Source organism: Xiphophorus maculatus, chromosome 20 (genome assembly GCF_002775205.1).
Source record: "Xiphophorus maculatus strain JP 163 A chromosome 20, X_maculatus-5.0-male, whole genome shotgun sequence".
NCBI lineage: Eukaryota > Metazoa > Chordata > Actinopteri > Cyprinodontiformes > Poeciliidae > Xiphophorus > Xiphophorus maculatus.
In genome coordinates this window covers 22,994,226-23,015,278 of record NC_036462.1, presented here as the reverse complement: position 1 = coordinate 23,015,278, position 21,053 = coordinate 22,994,226, and the positions used below count along the sequence as shown (strand labels likewise).

The 21,053-nt window shown below is 39.4% G+C and overlaps 1 protein-coding gene across 3 annotated transcripts; it reads right to left on the bottom strand.

The window, feature by feature from the left end:
• Nucleotides 1–628: 628 nt before the first annotated feature.
• On the bottom strand, nt 629–20,004 carry per3 (period circadian regulator 3). 3 transcript variants are annotated; one of them, XM_005804290.3, is made up of 22 exons: nt 19,840–20,004; nt 13,151–13,574; nt 12,487–12,647; nt 12,279–12,397; nt 11,049–11,247; nt 9,856–9,907; nt 9,150–9,295; nt 8,904–8,982; nt 8,708–8,814; nt 8,255–8,411; nt 8,054–8,162; nt 7,805–7,933; nt 7,587–7,695; nt 6,823–6,934; nt 6,611–6,750; nt 6,371–6,535; nt 5,885–6,136; nt 4,376–5,208; nt 4,087–4,279; nt 3,146–3,332; nt 2,000–2,150; nt 629–1,914 (listed from the first exon to the last, which is right to left on the bottom strand). In XM_005804290.3, the coding sequence occupies exons 2-22, from the start codon at nt 13,444–13,446 to the stop codon at nt 1,777–1,779; spliced, it is 3,834 nt and encodes a 1,277-aa protein (XP_005804347.1). In that variant the 5' UTR covers nt 13,447–13,574; nt 19,840–20,004; the 3' UTR covers nt 629–1,776. The 3 variants fall into 3 exon arrangements, with proteins under 3 accessions (XP_005804347.1, XP_023180397.1, XP_023180398.1); XM_023324629.1 differs by having other exon boundaries at nt 12,487–12,644; XM_023324630.1 differs by lacking the exon at nt 6,371–6,535.
• Nucleotides 20,005–21,053: the final 1,049 nt, after the last annotated feature.

Here is a 21,053-nt window from a genome sequence, read left to right as displayed (position 1 = left end):
AGCTGCAGCTGCTTGTGACAGAATGGTCCAGTCAAAGTAACGCTTAAGTCATGTTTCAAATACAATGGAATACAAGGGCATGCCAAACTTTTGAGATTTTTATTTGTTAAAGCACAAATAAGCTTTGTGTCGACATTACCTATAAAACACAATGCAGTACTGAAAAAATGTATTCACGAGGTGATTGACAGCGGTAAGACTCTCCTCCTTGCAAATAGGAGGAGACGAACACGGGGATCACGAACAACGAAGATTTGTTGTTCATGACAGAGCTGTGCATTTCTGTATATGGCTGTAAAATCACAGGGGAGGAAGCAGGGAAACTTAAATTTTTCACAAATTTTCAGTCTCATATTATGCTGTCATGACAGAGTCCACTGGTAGTTTTAAGAAATATGTAAAAAAAACTAATTTAAGTTACCCACAGCAGCTTTACTGATCCATCACACAGTTATGACACCATCTTGATATATTCTTTTTGAAAAGCAAAACTGCCATGCCACATGTAGGCAACCAGCTTCTCCATATTATACATCTGAGATACCAAGACAGGACACACACAGAGAAAAAGAAAATATAAAATCTGTACTACATGCTGAGCATTAAAAAGAAGCCACACCCAGATGAATCTTAGTTCATAGATCATTTATTCATTCTTTTGTGTCACAAACAATCCCTGAATTCAAGACAAATGGCTTTTTATACACTTTGTATTATGTATTTGTGTACATTTTCTATAAAATACACAGTACTGGCATGTACTTTTGATTAAAAAATGAAACAGACCCTGCTCAGTCTTGTACTGTAGGACAAGTGTCTCAAAGGAAACAGACATCCATTCGCACCTGCTAACCTCATTTCAATAAAGGACCACTCTCAGAATTGGTCAGTTTCCTCTCCGTTTCTACCACACACACGGTTCAAAATACAGAAACACGGTCTGACCGCAAAACTTCTTTAGTCGGTAAAAGTGAGACGAGTGGAAAATCTGGTGCTGCGTGGAGCCTCTTCCCAGCAACACAACTAGACTACAGGTACAAACAGGGTGATGACTGAGCAGAAGGAGGATCCGTTCGGGGGGTAATGTTCATTTGAAATTCTCAACTGTTTGGCTGCTGTTTTTTTGAGTCAACATTACATTACACAACACAACAAAAAGATGATCTGGACATTGGGAAATCAGGCTACGGGATATGAGATTATAACACTACAATAACAACATGTAGGATTTTTTTTTTTTTACTTGAACATTATAAACAACCAAGAGCAGCAAACATGTCTTTGTGTCCATCGGGTAAAGAGAAGTTTGTCGTATGCCGATCATGGTCGGTCGCTGCTGTGTTGATGAGGTTCAGAAATCTGCACAACCTGGACTGGGCATCACTGGAGAAAAGTTTGCTGCGTGTTCTTGATCCAAGTCGTTTCGGTCTTCTCAAACAGTCATGTTTGTGTGACAAAGGTAGTGCAGGTCTTCACACAGTGCTCAAACCTTTTTTTTTTATACACTGAGCACCAGGTGGCTTACTGAGAAAAGGTCTATAGAGTCATTACTATCACACAAATCCCTCCAGGGGCTTGATTAACAGAAAAAGAAGAGACGTAGAGTCCATCAAGAGGCCAGTAACATGTCTCTCTTTGCTCTCCTCCACTGTTTTTGAGCCTCGCCTTGTCTGTACAAAATGTGTTAGCAATATATTAAAGCCATAGGATCCGTTACCGTGGAGTGTTTAGAAGAGATGCACCGAGAGTATTTCTGAAGTTTCTGACAGGCCTGGTTCACTGTGAGCTGTTTAAGGTGTCAGCCACAGGTTCGACAGAGTCCTGCTGAAGGCTCTCCACAGGTAATAAACTCTCTGAGACCGCTGGCTGAGGGGAGCGGGCCAGGCCGGCCCCCGAGATGCAGCTCACACAGCCCTGAGAGGAGACAGAAGGATGTGTTTCACATGGAATCAATGTGAAGACAGAGGCGAATGGCAGTAATTTAGGAGCTCTGCGCTACCTGTGTGTCTAATTCCTGTGGGATGGTGTGCTGCTTGATCCAAGGATGGACCTTGGCCAGCTCTTCTTTCTGGTCCTGGCTGAACCACGGCTGGAGCGGCTGAAGCACTCGCAGTTTTTCTCTGTCTTCTGCCAGCACTTCATTCTGATCCCTGTCAGGAGAAAGATTATACTATGTTAAGGATGCACTAATCCGGCTTTTCCTGGCCAATACCAGTTTTTTCTTTGAACTGCTGACTAAGAGTTTTTGACTTTAAGGATAATAATAAATATAAGAGAAGAAATGTACTTCTCTCATAAAATCTATTACATTCGTCCCATTTATGCCTCAATATACAGTATATGTCCCTAACCTTTAGCTAGGATTTTATTTTAAATCAAAAAAGCACATAAAAGTAAATTATGCGGATTAACTCTTTTATAGTCTCAAAAATGGTGGGAAGTCTTTGATGCCTTTAAAAACATAGGGAAATCCCCCACCCCCAGATTTTTCAGTATTTGCGTCAGTCAATCAGGAAACGGAGAGCTGATTGGTTGGTGTATCTCTAGTCATCATGAAGTAAAAAAAAAAAATCCTACTAAACTTTAATTGGCTAAGTATAAAGCAAGTGGGACTTAATGTAACCCTGACTTTGTGAGGCATTTAATGACAATAGAAGTTCATGAGCCTATTACAAAGTTTACTTCTAGGTTTAATTTAAAAAGAAAAAAAATGGAGCAAAAATGCAAGTTCCTCCCCAACTTTTCAAAACTGTGGATCTGTTGCTCCTCTTGGTCCATTGTAGATGCCCCTGTATACAAACAGACTTTTGTTTTCCACGTAGTAACATTAACCACACCACTGGACAGGATCAGAAGCTAAAATCAGCTTAAATGTAAACTCTGTTATCAATCTGTCTTGGCTATTTCTAAACCCTGTTTTACAGCATTTACTCTCTCTCTCTCTAATACATGACGTTATGCCAAATTTATTCCAAATAAAACAGATATTATGAGCTCAAGCGTAGAAAAATATTATGAATGCTGAAAATTATAGCTCTTTAAACTAAAATTGACTAAAGTCAGGTCAAAAGCTCAGCAGTGCATCTTTAAACTACATATTACATACAAACTATGTAAAAGTCTATAGTTTATAGCTGATGTTTACCTTGTGTGTATCTGGTAGGTCATCATGACCTGCTCAGGCGTGTGTTGGATCATGCTCCACAAGGAGCTCTCCACCTGAGTTTCAAAGCTGTGTGGCCGCTCCACCGATGCCTCCTGGCTTTTGCGGGCTTTGCGGGACGTGTCTGACGAGTCATTACTGGCAAAATACTTGCTGCTGTGGCTGCTGCCTGTATGCCAGAATATTTTGCATCACTCTAGGCTCAAGACCTCACTTACAGGTATTAACATCCTTCGCCTGCTTAGTGACACTAAGAAGGATGATATAAAGACATTCAAGGAAAGATGAGTTTAGTATTAGACATCCTGCAGTCTGGAAAGGGTCACAAAGCTATTTTGTGAGACTCTGTGACTACAGCAAACCACATTGGTCTTTATTTACAAATGGAGACAGCATAGGACAAAAGAAAAGAACAAGACTGAGCAAAAATGGCACTCAAGGGAGACTTGTAAACAACATTTGATCTGAGCTGGAGCAGAAATTCATTTATCTGAAATGTGGAGTCTATTTAAGTTTACTTTATTTACTATTCTACAAGCACAAGTGCTCTTTCACCACTGTGATGAATTGCAGGCAGAACTGGATTTGGTAAGCCAACGTCTCCCAAACAACCAATCTCCTCACTTTGTCCTCCTTATTGAATAAAAACTGGCTTTATGAAAGACATTAAACAGTAGATTATGCTTTCTTCTTTGATGGGGGTAACTGTGTCGTGCATTGATGTCAAAGTTTAGTTTCATATCTAATCGCTCTTCTGCAACTTTTGTCTGCTTTCTTTGCTGCCTTGTGCCTAGTCTCTGTTACACCCCCCCACACACACATATCTATCCATTTTAGAAACAAGCATACAATTTAAAGCTAAAAGTAGAAAAATGCTGATAAATAAACTTTAAAAAGATGATTGAGTGTGCTGCCATTTGTACCAGTGTGTGACGTGGATGTTTCATTGGAGCCGGAGCCGGATCCAGATCCCAGCGAACCTCCAGATTCCCCTGATCCAGATCCTGAAGCATTGGATCCAGTTCCTGACCTGGCGTCCTCCTGCAGGAGCAGGTCCAGCAGCTCACTAGACGTCGACTGGGCATCCTGGTTGCCAGACTCACTTGGTGCGTCCCCCTTAACAAAGAAGCAGTTTTCATATCAATGCCACTTCAATCACGATACAGTGAGTATTTTTAACGCTGATGATATGAGTCATAAGTTCAAGCTGACCTCGATGGCGTGTTGCTCGTGGAGACTCTCAGGGTGGTTGAGTCCAGTGCTGCTCTGCCCCTCGCTCTGTCTGGGAAGCTCCTCCTGCAGGAGGTTGAGCTGTAAAGGTGAGCTGGAGCGAGAGCTGGAAAACAAGGCCTGAGGCCCGGCTGCCTCCTCTTCCTCCCCGATGGAGGACGCGGCCTTCTGCGAGGAAAGAAGAAGGCCCGGTGACGTCTGAGTGTGTGGGCTGGTCTGGACCTGGAACTGAGGCTGAAGCTGAGGGAAGGACACGCTGCCAGGAGCGTAGCCTGCTATCATGCTGGGTCCTTGAGGTACAGCTGAGGGAATGGAGGGAAAGCCTGGAGTTAAGTTGGGATAGTTAGGCAGGATGACGGCCATGACGGGAGGGATGTACGGGTTAAAGCTCTGGGCTGAAACCAGCGGCAGTGGGCTGTAAAAGTTCTGGACATTCTGCAGGGGCTCCATCTGAAGCGGGTGCAGGGCCGGCTGGCCCTGACCGGACGGCATGACGTTGAAGTTGTAGCCGAGCTGCTCGGGAGGCTGCAACATGCCAGGAGGTGCTGCGAGTGGCTGTTGTGGCCGGGGCTGCTCCGCGGCTGGATTTCCCAGGACGGGAAAGAACGGCACAGGGACGGGGGACGTTTGGCTGTAAGTCTCTGCCATCTGGGGCTGTGACGACTCAGAAGAGGGCCACGACGAGTAGGGGACGGGGCCGGTAGGGCCGGTCGGGGAGGCATAACTGTCTGAGGAGCCCTGAGGTTTGGGCCGCTTGTGTCTGGCTCTTCGAGAGCGATTCCAGCCTCCAGCACTTATTGGACGCATATAGTCCCCTGTGATGAAAGAGGAATCCAAAATAAAAACCTCATTACAATTATATAATTGTGTCTTTTAACGAATTAACTTTACACATGAAATATTTACAGGTTGCTCCTAGTTTTATATCAAGAGTCAAGAATTTCAAATATTCCCAGACAAGTTCAGGGAAAAAAATAACACTTTTTTGTATTTTCTACATATTTTGAAGAATACATAGAAAGGTGGTCAGGAATTCAATGCAAATACTTCTATAGTGATCAGTCTGTAAATATGGATAGATGGCTGGATGGGCAAATTGTGGGACAGATGGAAAAATAGACAATGGACAAATAGATGGTCAAAAGTGACAAATGGATTGATGGACAGCCATACTGATAGAGGATGGATAATTGGGCAAATTGCAGATGGACAGGGTTAGGGTTAGAGAAATGGGTGGATAGAAAAACAGAAGATGAATGGACAGACAGATAGTGGATAAACAAACAAGAGGACACACGGACAAAAGAAAATGATGGATGGAGAGACTTTAAGTGACAAAGAGATGGATAAACATATGAATAGAAGGATAAACAAAAAATGTAGTTGATGTCTGAAAACACACATTTTTCTAGATTTCTATGGCGCAGAAAGGATTCCAGCAGGAGCCCAGACCGAGCTCAGTCTTTAAGCAACAACATGCACATACAGTACCTGGTTGATGAGAGTGAGCCATCGAGCCATTTTCCTCCTGCAAATAGGAGCTGTAGGGACTCTGAAGGATGCGATGGCGGAAACGATCAACATATTCCTGCTCCTCCTTCTGCGTGTGAGCTGACAGCACCTCCTTGGTGAGCCCAATCAACCTTCTTTCCTCTGCAGCGGGACTCAGGGTTGGGCGGACGGGGGTCGCCGCAGGGTCAGCAGGCTCGCTGCCCATTGGGGCATCCTCCAGCGCAGTGGCCTCTGCAAGAAAAAAATGGGAAAAGGCGAGTTAACCTTTCTCTTCTGTAGAAACATCCAAGACTAGTTAAACCTTTATGAAATGCACAAAAATATGTACCATACTGAACTTACCTCTTGACACAGTTCAGTTTTTTTAATCAATTTAATAAAGTACCAGATCAACAAAGAAGTTCCAAAAGCAAATCTCAGCAGCTTCCATGAACCGACTCACTGAAGCAAGTAGGGTCTGTATACCTGACTCAGGCTGTGGCACATGGACGATGGTGCTGCTGTACGAACACTGGCTAGTGACCGAGACAACACTCATGGCCTTAGAGGACATGGTGATGTCTGTCAGAGGTGCCCCGACAACTGCTGCAGCTGCAGGGCCCACTGACACCTCACTGTCCAACACAACCACTGGAAAGTGAGGTGAAAATATGTTAACAGAAGGTTACAGTCAAATGCAAAGACTTGAATGATAATTGCTTTTACCTTCTGGAGCGTTTGGAGCCACACCCGCCGCGCCTTTGGGCTTCTCTTCTTCTGAGGTAGAGGATGAGGAAGAGGTCGTGTCCAAGGAAGGAGACTCGTTCTTTCGCTTCAAGGCTTGACCCGCACAGCCCTCCAAGTATCTGCAGAACAAAATTGTCTTAGTGACAAAAAACACCAAACACACAATGCTAAACTGGGTGCTGCAAACACACCTGATGATATTGTCCACACAGTTGATCTGCTGATAGGAGGGAATGTGCGTTTGCTTCCCGCTCTCTTCATTTCCTCTGACTTCAGGCTTGGCGGCTGAGTGGAGGTGAGCCGCTGCAGAAGCAAAAGGTTCACAGGCTTAGCCTTTAATAATAATCTGCCCATTGAAAATGGGTTTCATGGCTGTATGCTGAATAAAATATCAGGCGGAAGGTTTGCATATGATGTTCGTGACCACGAATGTCTTAAGTATTAATTGAATTAAAAGTGTAAAATACAACAAACTACTTGAATAAATTTGTAAAGCAAAGGATTTTCTGGAAAATAAGTCACAGTGGATTGTTCTAATCTACAAAAAATAAAACAGGCAAATGTCACGCTGCCAGAAAGCCATGGTTCTAACTGTACTGAACATCTACTGACCATAAGCAGCACAAAATCAGCTTTGATGGCTACAAAAAATTGTTATTGAAACACCAATTACTAAGTGACAATCAAGTAAATATTATCGCCAGGATGTACATATTATGTTTTAGCTGGTATAGTGTTGACTTTCTGCCGATTAGAGAAACTTCCTAATAAAAAAAGTACACATTTCCATCCGTTTCTGGTTTGTAAATTCATTCAAGTTGTGCTTCACATTATAATTTCACCCTAAAAACAAAATGAAATTCAAAATGCATAATCAAAAACCTTAAATTTATGTCAAAACCATGACATTTAACACTATGCAACACTGAATTGAGTATTTCTAAGGCCACTTCACCTATGTTCGGTCTGCAAGGAGGAGCATTTCTTTGGCCGGAATCGAGCTGCGTGTGTTGGCCCCAACTTTTCGATCTGTTCACGTCAGCACAGATCTGCTGCAAGGTCATCTGGGGAATGCACGCAAGAACACAGAGATTATATCAGCATGAGTAACCTTTGCAGCTAATTTTGAGGATGCACACTCGACAGGTGCGTTGACTGTCTGTGACGACTCACCGGTTCCCGGTTTGAGTCCTCCCACAGGTTGCCGTTGCTCTCGCTAGAAGAAGCGAAGCTGACGTAATGCTCATGGGAGCCGTTACTTCCCAAACTGCCATAACCGCTGGAGCCATTGTTGTGCACCGGCTGTGGACAAGATAGAATTACATCAAACGAGCTATGGTACAGAGATTTAGCTTTCAGTATAACTAACAGGTAAAAATGTGTTTAGTAGATTATTTTTAATAAATGGAATAATAAATTCACCTGAAGGAAAAGCTTATAGATCTTGGCTTGAAGGTCTTTTATTTCCTCATAAGTGACTGGAACATAATCCTTTGTACGAGCCGCAAACACATCCTCATTCAGAGGACTCCTACGATGATATCAGCACAGCCGCATTATCTTCATTATCGAAACATTAAATGAGATGAAAGAGAAATCTGACAAACTATTGCCACAGCTTACGTTCTGACTTTGTGCCGTCCAATGATGAAGGCCACCTTGCGGCTCCAAGGATTGATAAAACTGGACCAGCTGGTGTCCAAGGTGATGTAGTCTCCATTCTGACAGCGCAGACGCACTGGAGAGTGCTCAAAAGGAGGCTGGCCTGCATACTTTAATACTACAATAATGCATGAAAACACACACACAAAAAAATCAAAAACATGGTTTTCACACAGTAAACAGGTGAGAAAACCGTCTGTCAAATTTCAACTCACATCATTTCCAAAGATGGGACTGTGCTATATGGCAATATAAATATAACGCAGTGATTTTTCCTTAGTGTTCAATTTAAATTCTAGACAATTCTGTGCTTTTCCTCAAAAACACTTGGAAAATGTGCACATTCACACTGCTTTTACATTGATTTTATGCAAAGAATACTAGAAAGTTTGCTCTGCTGCTTTAAGCACTCACTTTGCCTGTGCATGGACAGCATGAGGGGACGGTCCTCTGGGTGAATACAAGTGAGCAACGATGTGCCAATCAGGTCCTGAGGCATGTATCCCAGCAACGGCACAGCCCTGAGGATATTTAGAAAAAGATTAGCTCACTGCCATCTTTTATCACATCCTAAAATGATGGCGGTGCACATCGCTGTATGCCTGCTCACCTGTCATCAACCTCCAAGAAAACACAGCCAGGAGAGTGTGTTGTAGTGAAGATACGTTTGTCCATAGGAATACGAGGTGCTGCATAAACAAATAACATTTAAGCTAAATAACAATGACAAAAACTTTGATCTGGACAGAACCTTGGTATTGTAAATAGAACAGTTCCATGAATAATTCAAACAAGTGAATGCTATTATTAAATAGATAAGATCTGTTTAATTTGGTGTTATGATAATTTACTGCACCTTCGTAACCAGAGATGATTCTTTCGGCTAGTGCCAGGCAGCATGGCTCCTCCTCCTCCCTGCTCCTTGTGCCCTGCACCTTCAGCAGGTATGGTGTGATCCTGAAAGGATTGTAACGCATCTCACCTTCGCGATCCTTGCTTCCTCTGAAACAATATGCAATTTCTTTTTTTAATTTTAAACACAAAAATATGTTAAAACTACAAATATTGTCGTTGTCTCATCAGTGTATTTTTCACATATTGCTACAGTTAAAAAGTTATTACACTTGCGACATCATTCTCTTATATACATCCAAATAAACTGACCACCTTTACCGTTGTGACACCTTCCAAACTCCAAGATGGGACCCTAAAACTAATCCGATCCTTATAGCTGGTGTACATTCACTCCTTCTCAAAGTCTTATGAAATATAATGACCCAACAAGACACATTTCACAAGGCTCTCAGCTGTTTTTGAATAACATCCACTGGAAAAACGAAGGCTGTGGAAACATCAACTTTGTGTTTCATTTAAAAACGGTGTGATCAACATAAAACAAGTATTATTTAACCACATCAGAGTTTGAAAGTACACAATATGTTCTTGAAGAGCACAGTGGTTATAAACATGATTATGACTTTTTCATAGTTAAGCAGGCCCTGCTGATATAAAGTATGAGGCAAATTCTGAATGTTCCTATAAGCGCGAAAGGAAAAACTCACCTTATCCTGCAGAAGAAGGACTTGACCTGCGCACTGTCAAACAGAACTCCAGCTGTAGAAACAGAGAGGAAAGCTTAAGTTTTTGTTCTTGTTTGTTGTGTGCTAAAGAAAACATAATATACATTTTATATTAAATATAATTTGCTAAAGCAGAGAGATTGTGATGCTGTTAACATTGCACACTTTGTCTATTGCCGCTTTATTCTGTTTTGCAGACAATGCAATTGTTTTTTCTTCTTTCCTTTAGTTTATTGGATTCAACAAAACTGTCCAAGATGGTTATAAATATGGACATGTATTAAATGTTAATGGTGTTGAAAATGGCAGAAAATTAATTTGCTCTGTTATGTACATTACTCTAAGAGCTGTGTAAAATCATGTTTGTGATTTAATAATAAAAAAAACAGAAAAAAAAATTGGGATGACATTTTTCCAACTTGTTCATTTACCTAAATACCTAATATCTAACTCTATGTCTTCACAGTACCTAAATCAACAAGAACATCGTCCCATGATATACTGAAAGGTGCATCTCGTGCTTTTTCCCTCTAAAAGCAACATTTAAGTAGTGCCTGTGAGCTCCTAATAGGATTTAAGTCATGTGAGTAAGGGGTCGAGGTCATTACTCAGTAATGGTTGAGGGCTTTGCTGGCTTCCTGTGCACTAGAAACTGCTAACACATACTGTATGTAAACCCTTTAACCTTCTCTCCATTACCTATCCCAGAGGATATCCATCTGTCTTCTCTATTAAGAACACTAATTTAATCTGTCCATAAATCTTTAGAAAAAGCTGCCATTTTGTGCATTAAAGTTCAGTTTTGTTTAGCAGTCACTGAGTTCCAGATTTATTAATGTTTCTCGTGCCACCAAGTGCCAACATCCTTGTTGAAAATTAAATAGATAGATAATTAAATCCAAGAAGGCATTTTTTAATCATTTTTGCTGTGTGTCATCATCAAACATACATTACTTCATATCGCATATTCATAAACGGTATACAAATCTTTCTTTAGACAAAAAACTGCAGTGTCACTTAAAAATGATCAAATCAACCACAGAGTAGCCAGAACAGTCAGTAATCAAATAACTTTGAACTCTATTCCCACATCTAGTACTGTAATAATTCATATAAGTCAAAATTTTATACAGAGTAGGGTAAGACTGCAAGATGAAAATGTTTCAAAAACCTACCAGAGTGTGAGTTGCTCCACGGTGGCAGGTGAGGCTGTGCCGTGTGCGAGTAGAAGACGTTGACGTCTTGGTGGAAGAGCAGCTCGACAAACTTTGCAGACTCCAGGTACTTCCTCTTGCAGCACAGTAAGCTGGGAGCCTGCTCCGACGTGTACAACAGGCAGCCGCTCGAGAGAGAGAACACCATCACGAAGGAATCCTGTACCAACACAGAGATGGGCAACGACATAAATCAAACAAACACACCTAAACCAAGCAGATGTACAATTCTTCCTAAAAGTATAGAAAGTCCTTGGACTAATCTTAATTTCATCATCTCATCACAACCAGAAACTTTGGTCTGTTTTATTGGGATTCTGTAAGACAGACAAAATCCCAGACAGACCGCCATAAAGTAGTGCACAGCATGGTGGTGATGGCAGCATCATTCTGTGGGGGGCTGATGGGAAGATGAATAAAGCTAAACAAATAGTTGTGAAGGGGAAAGAAAATAGTGTATTTTTATGAATAAGTAACTACAAAATGCATTTGTAGTCAGACCCCTTGAGTCAGTAGTTGTGAAACCACCTTTTGCTCATTTTACACTTTTGGTTTAAGTCTCAGTTTTGAACATTTGTACATCACAGTTTTCATCCTGCTTTAGGTACACGCCCCGACTGGATAGAAGTCAACTGAGCATCAATTTTCCAGCTGTGCCACTGATTCTCTATTAGATTTGCTTCTAGATGTTGGATTATCCAACATGTTTTGCTCTAAATCATTCTACTGTCATTCTACTAAATCATTACACTTGTTGGTAGGTAAACCTTTGACCCAGTCCTGAGTCCTTTACAACTCATAACAGTTTCTTCAAGTTGACCCTGCATTTTGCTCCATTTATTTTCCTATCAACTCTAGCATCCCACCCGCGTGACTTTACCACCCTGTTATGCACAACTTTGTGCTGGTTTATCACCTGAAATCCTTGAAAAATACATTCAGAAAATCTTCAACAATATGAACACTTTCCCAAGTCATTGCAGAACAATCACTCAGCTGTGGAACATAGGTACATTAATACAGGCATGTTAGTTTAAGAGTGATGTTGTCCAGAACGCCAGAGCACACAATCAATATAAAACAATACAAATGATTGGTAGTTAAAATGGCTTTGAATATCTTTACAGAGAAAAACACAAGGAGTGACATCTTCCACATGTTTTGGATCTACATGCAAATGTGCGCACATACCGTGTTTTTTAGGTTGTGCTCAGATGTGACCCTCTCCAGCTCTTCCAAGGTGCAAACAGTGGCATCTTTTCTCTGGTCTTGTCCATTCTGCATCAGCAGTTTGTAGTATTCACTGTTGGCTATAGATGATAACGCACAGTTTAAAATAGAAACGTCTTACAGTTTATCGTGACTCTCCAGGAATATCTGCCTGATTAGCGGGGTTTACCTTGTACTTGCTTGACACAGTTGAGAGCGTAGTTTAAGGCCTCCACAGTGCTGGGTTTGCTGTGGCTCCGTTTGTCAGATGGAAGCCTCTTTTTCATCTCAGCCACTGTGCTCACCACATCTCTGTGGGCGTGGCCTCGTCCCCTGACAGCCGACTCGCTGCTTTAAAAAAATTAAAGGAACAGAAAGCAACTAAACAGAAGTAACACGTCAGATTAAACAATCAAAAGAGCAACAACAAAATAGACATTAGGAAGGAGCGTATGTGTTTTCAAACTCAAAGACAGGGCCTGATTTCTCTGAAAGTATCAGATGAGTTTAATGAATGAATGCCCTCTTTCAATGATGACATCTAAACAAAAATTGTTTGTTGCTCAATATTATTAATGCTTTTTACTTTGTTGGGTTTAATTGCAGAAAAGTAGCTATGTTGGTAAAACTCTACAGTACTGAGTTATTTAGTGTTTCTGAGGCTTGAGCTACAAAAATAAGCAAAAATGTATATTTCCATTAAACAACTTTCTTTTTGTTTTCTTTGACCTCAAAATAAAATTAATAAAAATTCAGCCCTCATTTTAAATGGTTAGATACAGTATTCTCCTGACACCAAGGTGTTCTTCAATTTGAAGCCAAAAGTTCAGTACAGAAGAAAAGTAAGTAATTACCTCTTGGTCGACGGTGAGGGACATCCTCCGGCGCTCCCTGGGCTTTCATTGGTTGAGGAAGAAAGGTCATTGGAGGTGCTGGTCATCTCCTCATCTTCCTGCCCCACTTCTCCTGTTAAAGCTCCTTGTCCCTCTGCTGTGAGGTCCTGTAGCTGCAGTTCCCCATCCTGACACCCAGATGTGCCCCCGTCTGCTCCTTCACCCTCTGTTGGGCCCAATGGCAATGCTGGCTCCTCCCCGCCTTGACTCCCATCCCCTCCTGACATCACCGCACTCTGGTCATACATCAACAGCATATTGTCCGGTTAAAGTTGCAACGAAGTGTCTTCATATGTTTAAGGGGAAGAGGTTCCATGTGGTGGCAATAAATTGACAAAAACTCAGGTGAATGCCGAGTCAAGGATATGACGCTGTGTATCGAGCACTGTAAGATAACAGAACATAACGGTCGACTGTAAGATCCATAATCAGAAGAAAGGTCTAGATTTACTTCCTGGAAAAACAAGAACCTGCACAAAACCATTTACTTCTTTTAATATTTATGGACTGTGCACAAGTGCTCTAAAAGAAATAATTATTTTAAAGTGGTCAGAACTTTGTTGAACTACTTTTAGCAGCAAGTCTTTTGTAGTGCATCTATCTCTACCTGCTTTGAACGTCAAAAGACTGAAAATATTTCCTGAAGTGAATAGGACAGTGGTGCTGGTATGAAGACTGTGTCATCAAGTGAAAGCTTTTCTTGGGTCTTTTACACAAGAGTTGCAATAAACCCTAAAAGAGTAACAATGATTAAGATTTACACATTTTAACAGCCTTCATCCAGCACTAAGAATGTTATTGATAAGGGGGGGAAAAAAATCAATCAAAGTTGACTATAACGACACAGATGTACTTTCTATTCTAGTGAAGACTACTACCATGTGTGAGTCCTGGCTCAAAGATAGCAAAGAAAAAAAACTAACTTAGGTTGGATTGATAGGACAGCTGTCTGCTTTAACAAACTGATAAATTTATCCATACAACTGTTTAAGAACAGATCAAGTCCATATATCGGGAAGGCATGCGTGTTTGTCGTTTAGAAAATTAATCTGTAGTTTAGAAAATAGGTAACTTACAAAGTGAAATTTGGGGAATATCCCTTTTTTTAAAGATTTATGGCTTTGTTAAGTTTGAACTTTCCAACTTATTTTAAAATAATGTTTTTCAATTTAAATACAGGTGATTAGAGTTTGTTTCGAGGGAATTCTCTTGCACTAGACCTGTCCTGCATACAATATTGTGGAAAAACTATTTGTCCATTTAAAAAAAAAAATCACTTCAGGTTTGATATTGTTTCCACATTCAGAACAACCTATTTTTTAAATACCAGACTAGGATAAACATGCATACAATAACTCGTTTTTATTGAGAATTTCCTTCACTATAACAAAAAAAAAACTGTATAACCAACTCAGTCCTTTGTGAATACATAGGTGCATCTGTTTGACATTATGACGTATGCTAACAGACCACAACAGCAATACATCGAGTGTAATTTATTACATCTAGGAGTCTGAAAAGGGTTACCAAGGAAGTTTTGGGACATTGGTACTACAGTGAAGCACAGTGAGAACAATTATATGGAGAAAGGTAGCAGTGGAGAACCTTCTCAGAGTGGCCAGAAGGTCACCAAAAATCCAGAACAACATCTAAATCACTGATATTGCCTCAGCTACAGTCAGCATTAATGATTCAACAATAACAAAGACACTGGGCAAAAATGGCCTTGGTGTCCCTATGGTAACAGCTTTTTTGACATACAATGGCACTGAAGCTCAACTCTACCTTCCTTTACTTTAATTGGATGAGGTTAGGTTATTCATTTCATGAAACTAACGGGTCTATTGTGACAATCTAGCGTCATCTTGACTTAACTGCTTTTCTGTAAATAATATTATAAGGTCAACATTATTCTGTATGTGGATGTGCAGCTCTTTGGAGTAAAGTTGTTGTCCATTAAGCGAGCTCCAAAAACACGAGCCACGAGAAGTCTGGAGAGTAGACATTCACACTTAATACATACCTGGTGTTGAAACATCATCAACAGTTTCAGCCATGAACAGAAAACTTGAATTTACCTACAATTAAGTTTTTTTCCCATTTAATGTTTTAAATACTCAAATCAAAACAAGACAAAAACAAATTCAGCTTACACAGCCTTTGCAAAAATACAAAACACAATTTTTCTGTATATTTTGTATTATGTTCAGAATAATGTTTCTATTTTGCAAGCAAGGACAAATATAGTCTGCCTCCTTATCCAATGTTACTGCTGTGTCTGATTATCACACCAACTTCCTGGAGTCTGACTCACTCCCATAAGCGTCCATTTACACTTGAACATTGTCAGTCATCACTACAGCAATACTGTGATACTCGGTTGTGTAACTACAACAATTACAAATGATTTTTAGTATTAAATTATTACATCAAGTCAAACCCAGCAGTTCAGTTGCAGAGATGTAGTCTTTACTCACACATTACTTAAAGCAACAGACACATATCACTGTAAACATATGATCATCTGACTTGGCCTTAATCCTGCAGCACAAAAACAAGGTTGATTCTATTTTTAGGTAGCTTCGATAAGGTGTTGGTTAGGTACTCTCACATACAGTTTCACCTGAAACATTCTCACCTCTCACTTTTTTCTAGGGTGAAAACTTTTTCTAAAAGTGATTTGAGTAACAATCTGCACACAGTGCATCAGAGAAGAAAACGAGCAATGAACACACAGGGAAGAGCGGTAGACCTCTCATGACAAAAATACAGATATTGGAGCAGAACACAAGAAGAAATATGGCAGCAATGAATGTCCTGAAAACCAGTGTATGGTAATTGTTCTTTAGAAATTAAAGCTTTCTGGTTAAGAGAGGAAACCAAGAAGCCTGTGGTCACTGAGGCAGAGCGTCAAAGTTCTAATGCAGAGTTAGGAAATACTACTCAACTATTGACTATGTTAAAGCACTCTACCAATCAGGTCTTTATTTTAGTATTGCCAGACGGCAGCTGTAACTCACTAAAAGATTCATAGATGTTAGATTTATTTTGCCGTAAGTACGACAAATAGCCAATGTAACAAAGGAGTGACTTCAGGAGCAGTTTGTAAATGCCCTTGGGTAGCATTGATGGAGCCGAGACTTAACATTTCTGGAAAAACCTAACAACAGTTGTCTGCTGATGCTTCCTACCCAACCTGACAGGGCTTGAGAGGATGTGCAGAGAATAGGAGAAAGCATCCAAACATGAGTGTGACAAGCTTGTAGAGATACTTCCAAAGCTGTTTTAACACATTTAGTCACAGGTATAAATACTCGGATATCTGCAATGAACGGAACACCTTCTAATAGGACTGTAGTTAATGAATGTGCTAAGGTGACTTTTTTTGTTAATGTTATGCATGATTAACTAAGCGCTGCCTGTGAAAACAGGTAGGTTGAGCTGCAAGACTTTTGCTGTTTGTGGAAGATTAGATGGTGGATTAAATGATTTAGCTTATAATACAGTTTCCCAATAGTCAAAGATTTTCCAAAGAATGATGTCACTAAAGCTTAACACTCTGCACATTTAGCTTGCTAAGACAAGTATAACAGCAGTTACATAAAATATAGAGGTGGAAGATGAAAGTAGGTGAAAATCTCATGTCTACATGTTAAAAAAAATCTCTACAGTCTTTCTTTTCCCTTTAGCTCAGGTTACTGTCTCCATGTACACTGCTTAAAAATTACATTTATAATACACTTTTCTGACCTAAAATTATATTTTAACCAAAAGCCTGCAAAAACCTGTTATGCTAATAAAATGGTAGCAAACAGAAGGAAATAAAAATATCAAAAATGTTCTATTAGAGAGCAAATGAGATACAGCTAAAATGCTACCTGTTATTATGTTAAGGTAATTTTAGAATGATGTCTTTATGTAGCATAACTGGTCAGCAGTTTTTATTCTATTCTTCCAAACAAATTATAGACACAACAGTGCTTTGTTTAGTAATGCATGATATATCGGAACCAATGTCGGTATCGTCCGATATTATTCATTGTTTTACATATTGGTGTCGGTCTGGTAAATAAAACCAGGCTGATGTTAATAACCAATATTTGTTTTCATCTTGTTGCCATTTATTTCAATCGTTTTCTTTCCAAAGGTGTCAAAACAGTAGAAAAAATTATATACATAATATTGGTAAATATTAGTGCATTCCTACTTTGTAGGTCTGTCCATTCAAATTCCTGCAACAGATTACAACAGAACATTGTCAAACAGATGCTGTACGGACTGATTTGATTGCAAAATATACTGCTCAAAAAAATAAAGGGAACACTTTAAGTGTTAAACACCTGTTTAAGTGTTCCCTTTATTTTTTTGAGCAGTGTATAAAGCATAAACTAATAAGTGTGTTTATTCTGCAGACATTTTTTCAGAAACCAGGTTTTCTGGGGTCAGTTTTCTCCCTGTTTATTAGGTGTAAATGAATCTCATTCTCCATGTGAGCAAGTGTGTAGTGTGTGCTTATGTTGGGGGGTGATTAATAAATTGTACTTTGAGTAGAAAAATCTCATACTAAAAAAAAATAACTTAGTACGTTAAAATTAAACAAAAAGTTTCAGCAATGGTAGTTGGGCAGATGCAGATCTTTCTCTAAAGCTCAAACCTGACAAAAGTCTGATTCTCCTAAAACAGCTCTAATTTAAAGCATACCTCCTAAGGCTAAGACTAACAGCATCAGAGACAAAAAAAAAACATTTTAGAAGAACATGAGAAATAAATAAATAGAGAATAAAGAAATGTTCAAATAATGTTAGAAATTATGCATCACAACACAAAATCTAAGATTGCGCTAAACAGCTTTTGGGAAAAGCATGGTATGACAGGTCAAACAGGAATCTGCAGCTATGTGACACAAACATGCATGTTTATGTATTTGAGTTGGCCACATTGACTATTACGCAAGCTGAAAACTTCAGCCTTTAATTTCTAGCAGCAAAATGTTTATCTTACACTATATTTTATATAGATATGTGAGAAACATGACTTGATGTACTCTTTATTCAAAAAAAAATTAACCATGATGAATAAATGTTCTCTTGCAATAAAAGACAACTTCCTATAACAAAGCAACTCTGACAGGGTAAATACCTACATTTGGTGATGGAGTCACAGTACCAACAGTTAGGTACACATGTTGGTTGTCAATTTATAGTGTTTGGCGTTAGTGATAATTTAGTCAAATTAATCAAATACAATTTTTAAAAAAAGAAAAATACCAAATGGACCTATGTGGTGACAAACGTTGTGCGACCTGTGAGCACATATTTGTTGTAATTACATAAAGGGTCCATAAACCTCTACCGTAAAACAAATTTTATTCAGGTCCAGTCAGAGTGAATGTGTCCGTCATTAATTATGAAAACTGAGCATTTCTTCAGTTAAAGGAGATAAATGAAAAATAACTAAATGTAAATAAATATAAAACATATGAATAAACCAAGAGTTTACAACAAAAAAATAAAAATAAAACCTAACTTATAATGGCAATAAGGAAGCTTAAAGAGTTGAGGGTGAGGGTGGGAAATATAGTTTGAAACAGTGAAAAGGCAAAATTAATGAAATTATTTTTATTTTTAGGGGAAAGTCTGATGAAACCTGGAGAAAATCAAGTTAGAGGTTGATTACTGTAAAAAATGCATCATTTAAAAAAAAAAAAACAATCAAGAGGAAAAAAGCTAAATCAGATGAAGGATCACATTTATGATCCCGAGTTAGTACAATTTACCCCAGGTTTTTGAAAATATTATAAAATATCCTAATGATTTAATTTACAAAACAAGTTTCAAATAAAATTTTCTTAATTTATACTCTAACTGCAAACAACAATTTAAAACTTCACATAAAGTTATTATCGCAGTTGAGCAAATCTCTAACCCAATCACACATCTGATTTGTACCAAATAATAGATAATAAACCACAACCTACAAACGACCACAACACAGGTTTAAAGTTTCCCTGGCCCCTCCCAAGTAGAACCCACTGACCCCAATAGCGTCCATAATCACCACACGTCACTTCTTGATACGTGCAGAGAGAAAACCAAATAACATAAACCACCAATCCGTAATTCAATGTCGTTTTAACTTGTCTAAAGTAACGTGCATAATCTTTCCTGTGTCTATCTTATAAGACATACAATAAACTAGAATTAAAATGTTTCCAGAAAATTTCAATAACGTAATTGTAACTTAATATGTAGTTTTATAAGCAAATGCTGCACATATACCCTCTCGTTCAACTAGTATTGCTTAGGATTTGCATGTCGTGGTTGAAATACAATTTTACTATATCGGCTGATTTTTGACGGCTGGCAAACCCAGCGCGACTGGCTAGCAGCATATTACACGGCTACAATATTAGCAATACAACCTAGTAACGATTGCTTTTACAAATCGTCTTCAACGGTAAACACCCACTTAAACTTGTATGTCACATTATTATAATACTATCTTAGCATCATCTAATAAAAGACAACGATTACATTACTTTTGTTTACATTCACTTGCTGCTCTTGGGGTGAAGTGCATAGCTAGCCTTTCCAGTTCTAGCTAACTCTAGAACGCCATCTCAAATTACATTTATTTTGAGAAACATTTACCTTTTGAGATCCACTTGGATCTTAGGTTTAATATCCAAAACCTAGGCGTCCACAAAATTGATGGTCCATCCAGTATAAAGTGAATATTTTTTCGTTGTTTCCATGTTACGCGTCTTACAGCGTCATCCAGCCCAAACCGTTTGACACAAATGTGCAACGTGAGCCCGGCATAGAGTAGCCCCGCCCTGTCGGTGGTGATTGGACAGGCAGAATTTGAAGTTGTTGTTTGATTGGACGTGTGGGCGTGCCCCACACCTAGGCTTGCCAGAAACCCGCGGCCGGTGCACGTGTATCCCCATGTTATGCAACAGGGAAACAACAAGCCAGAGCGGACTGCGCAAGCATTTTTGATTCACCCCGAACTGCCACACTCACGCCTCTGCAACTGAATGAACAGTCTGTGCACATCTCAGTACTTTCTCGAAGGAGTGTCGTTTTGTGTATATTATTCTACGAAACGCTGAATCTTCACATTTTAAATTCAACATCATCCTGAAAGCTCAGGGCAGAGTACAATTTGAAAACGATTGATCAACTGAAGACAAAACATGGAACAAGAATAATCCCCTTATCTTTAAAACCAGGTCAAAGCTGATGGCAAGATGTAGGAGCTGAGGATGGAAATCCTTGAAGAAAATCTGTAAGATGTTACAAAAGACTTGATATCATGGGGTTCATCTTCTACCAAGATCATAACTGTCACAAATGAATTGTATCAATGAAAACATAATTCATTAGAATGAGCTATAAGCTAAATTTATGAGGGGAAAAAACTACAAAATAGATATCTTTACATTATAATGTGCATGTGCTTAAGTTGTCTTGGAAATATTAATGGGCCAGCCATGTAGGGTACATGGCAAACATAGGGAAGAAGGAACTTTGGGTAGATAAAACCAAACTTGACTTTTTGACCCATATAAAATACATATACATATAACATATAAAACATTATAGTGCAAGTGAACAGCCCGAAAACACCTGACCTTGAGATGGCAGCAACCTATTGTTGGGATCTTTTACTTCATCAGGTAATGGGAAGCTGGTGTGAGTTGATGCAAAGGTGGATGGAAGTACATGGCTGAAACTTGAGATTTACATTCCAGAGAAAGACCCCGCCCCAAAGACTATGCCAGAGTTACAGTCCTGCCTGTACAGCCAGAGCTAATATTGAACTGTTCCAGTCAAAGCATATTAGAAAAGCTGAAGTCCAA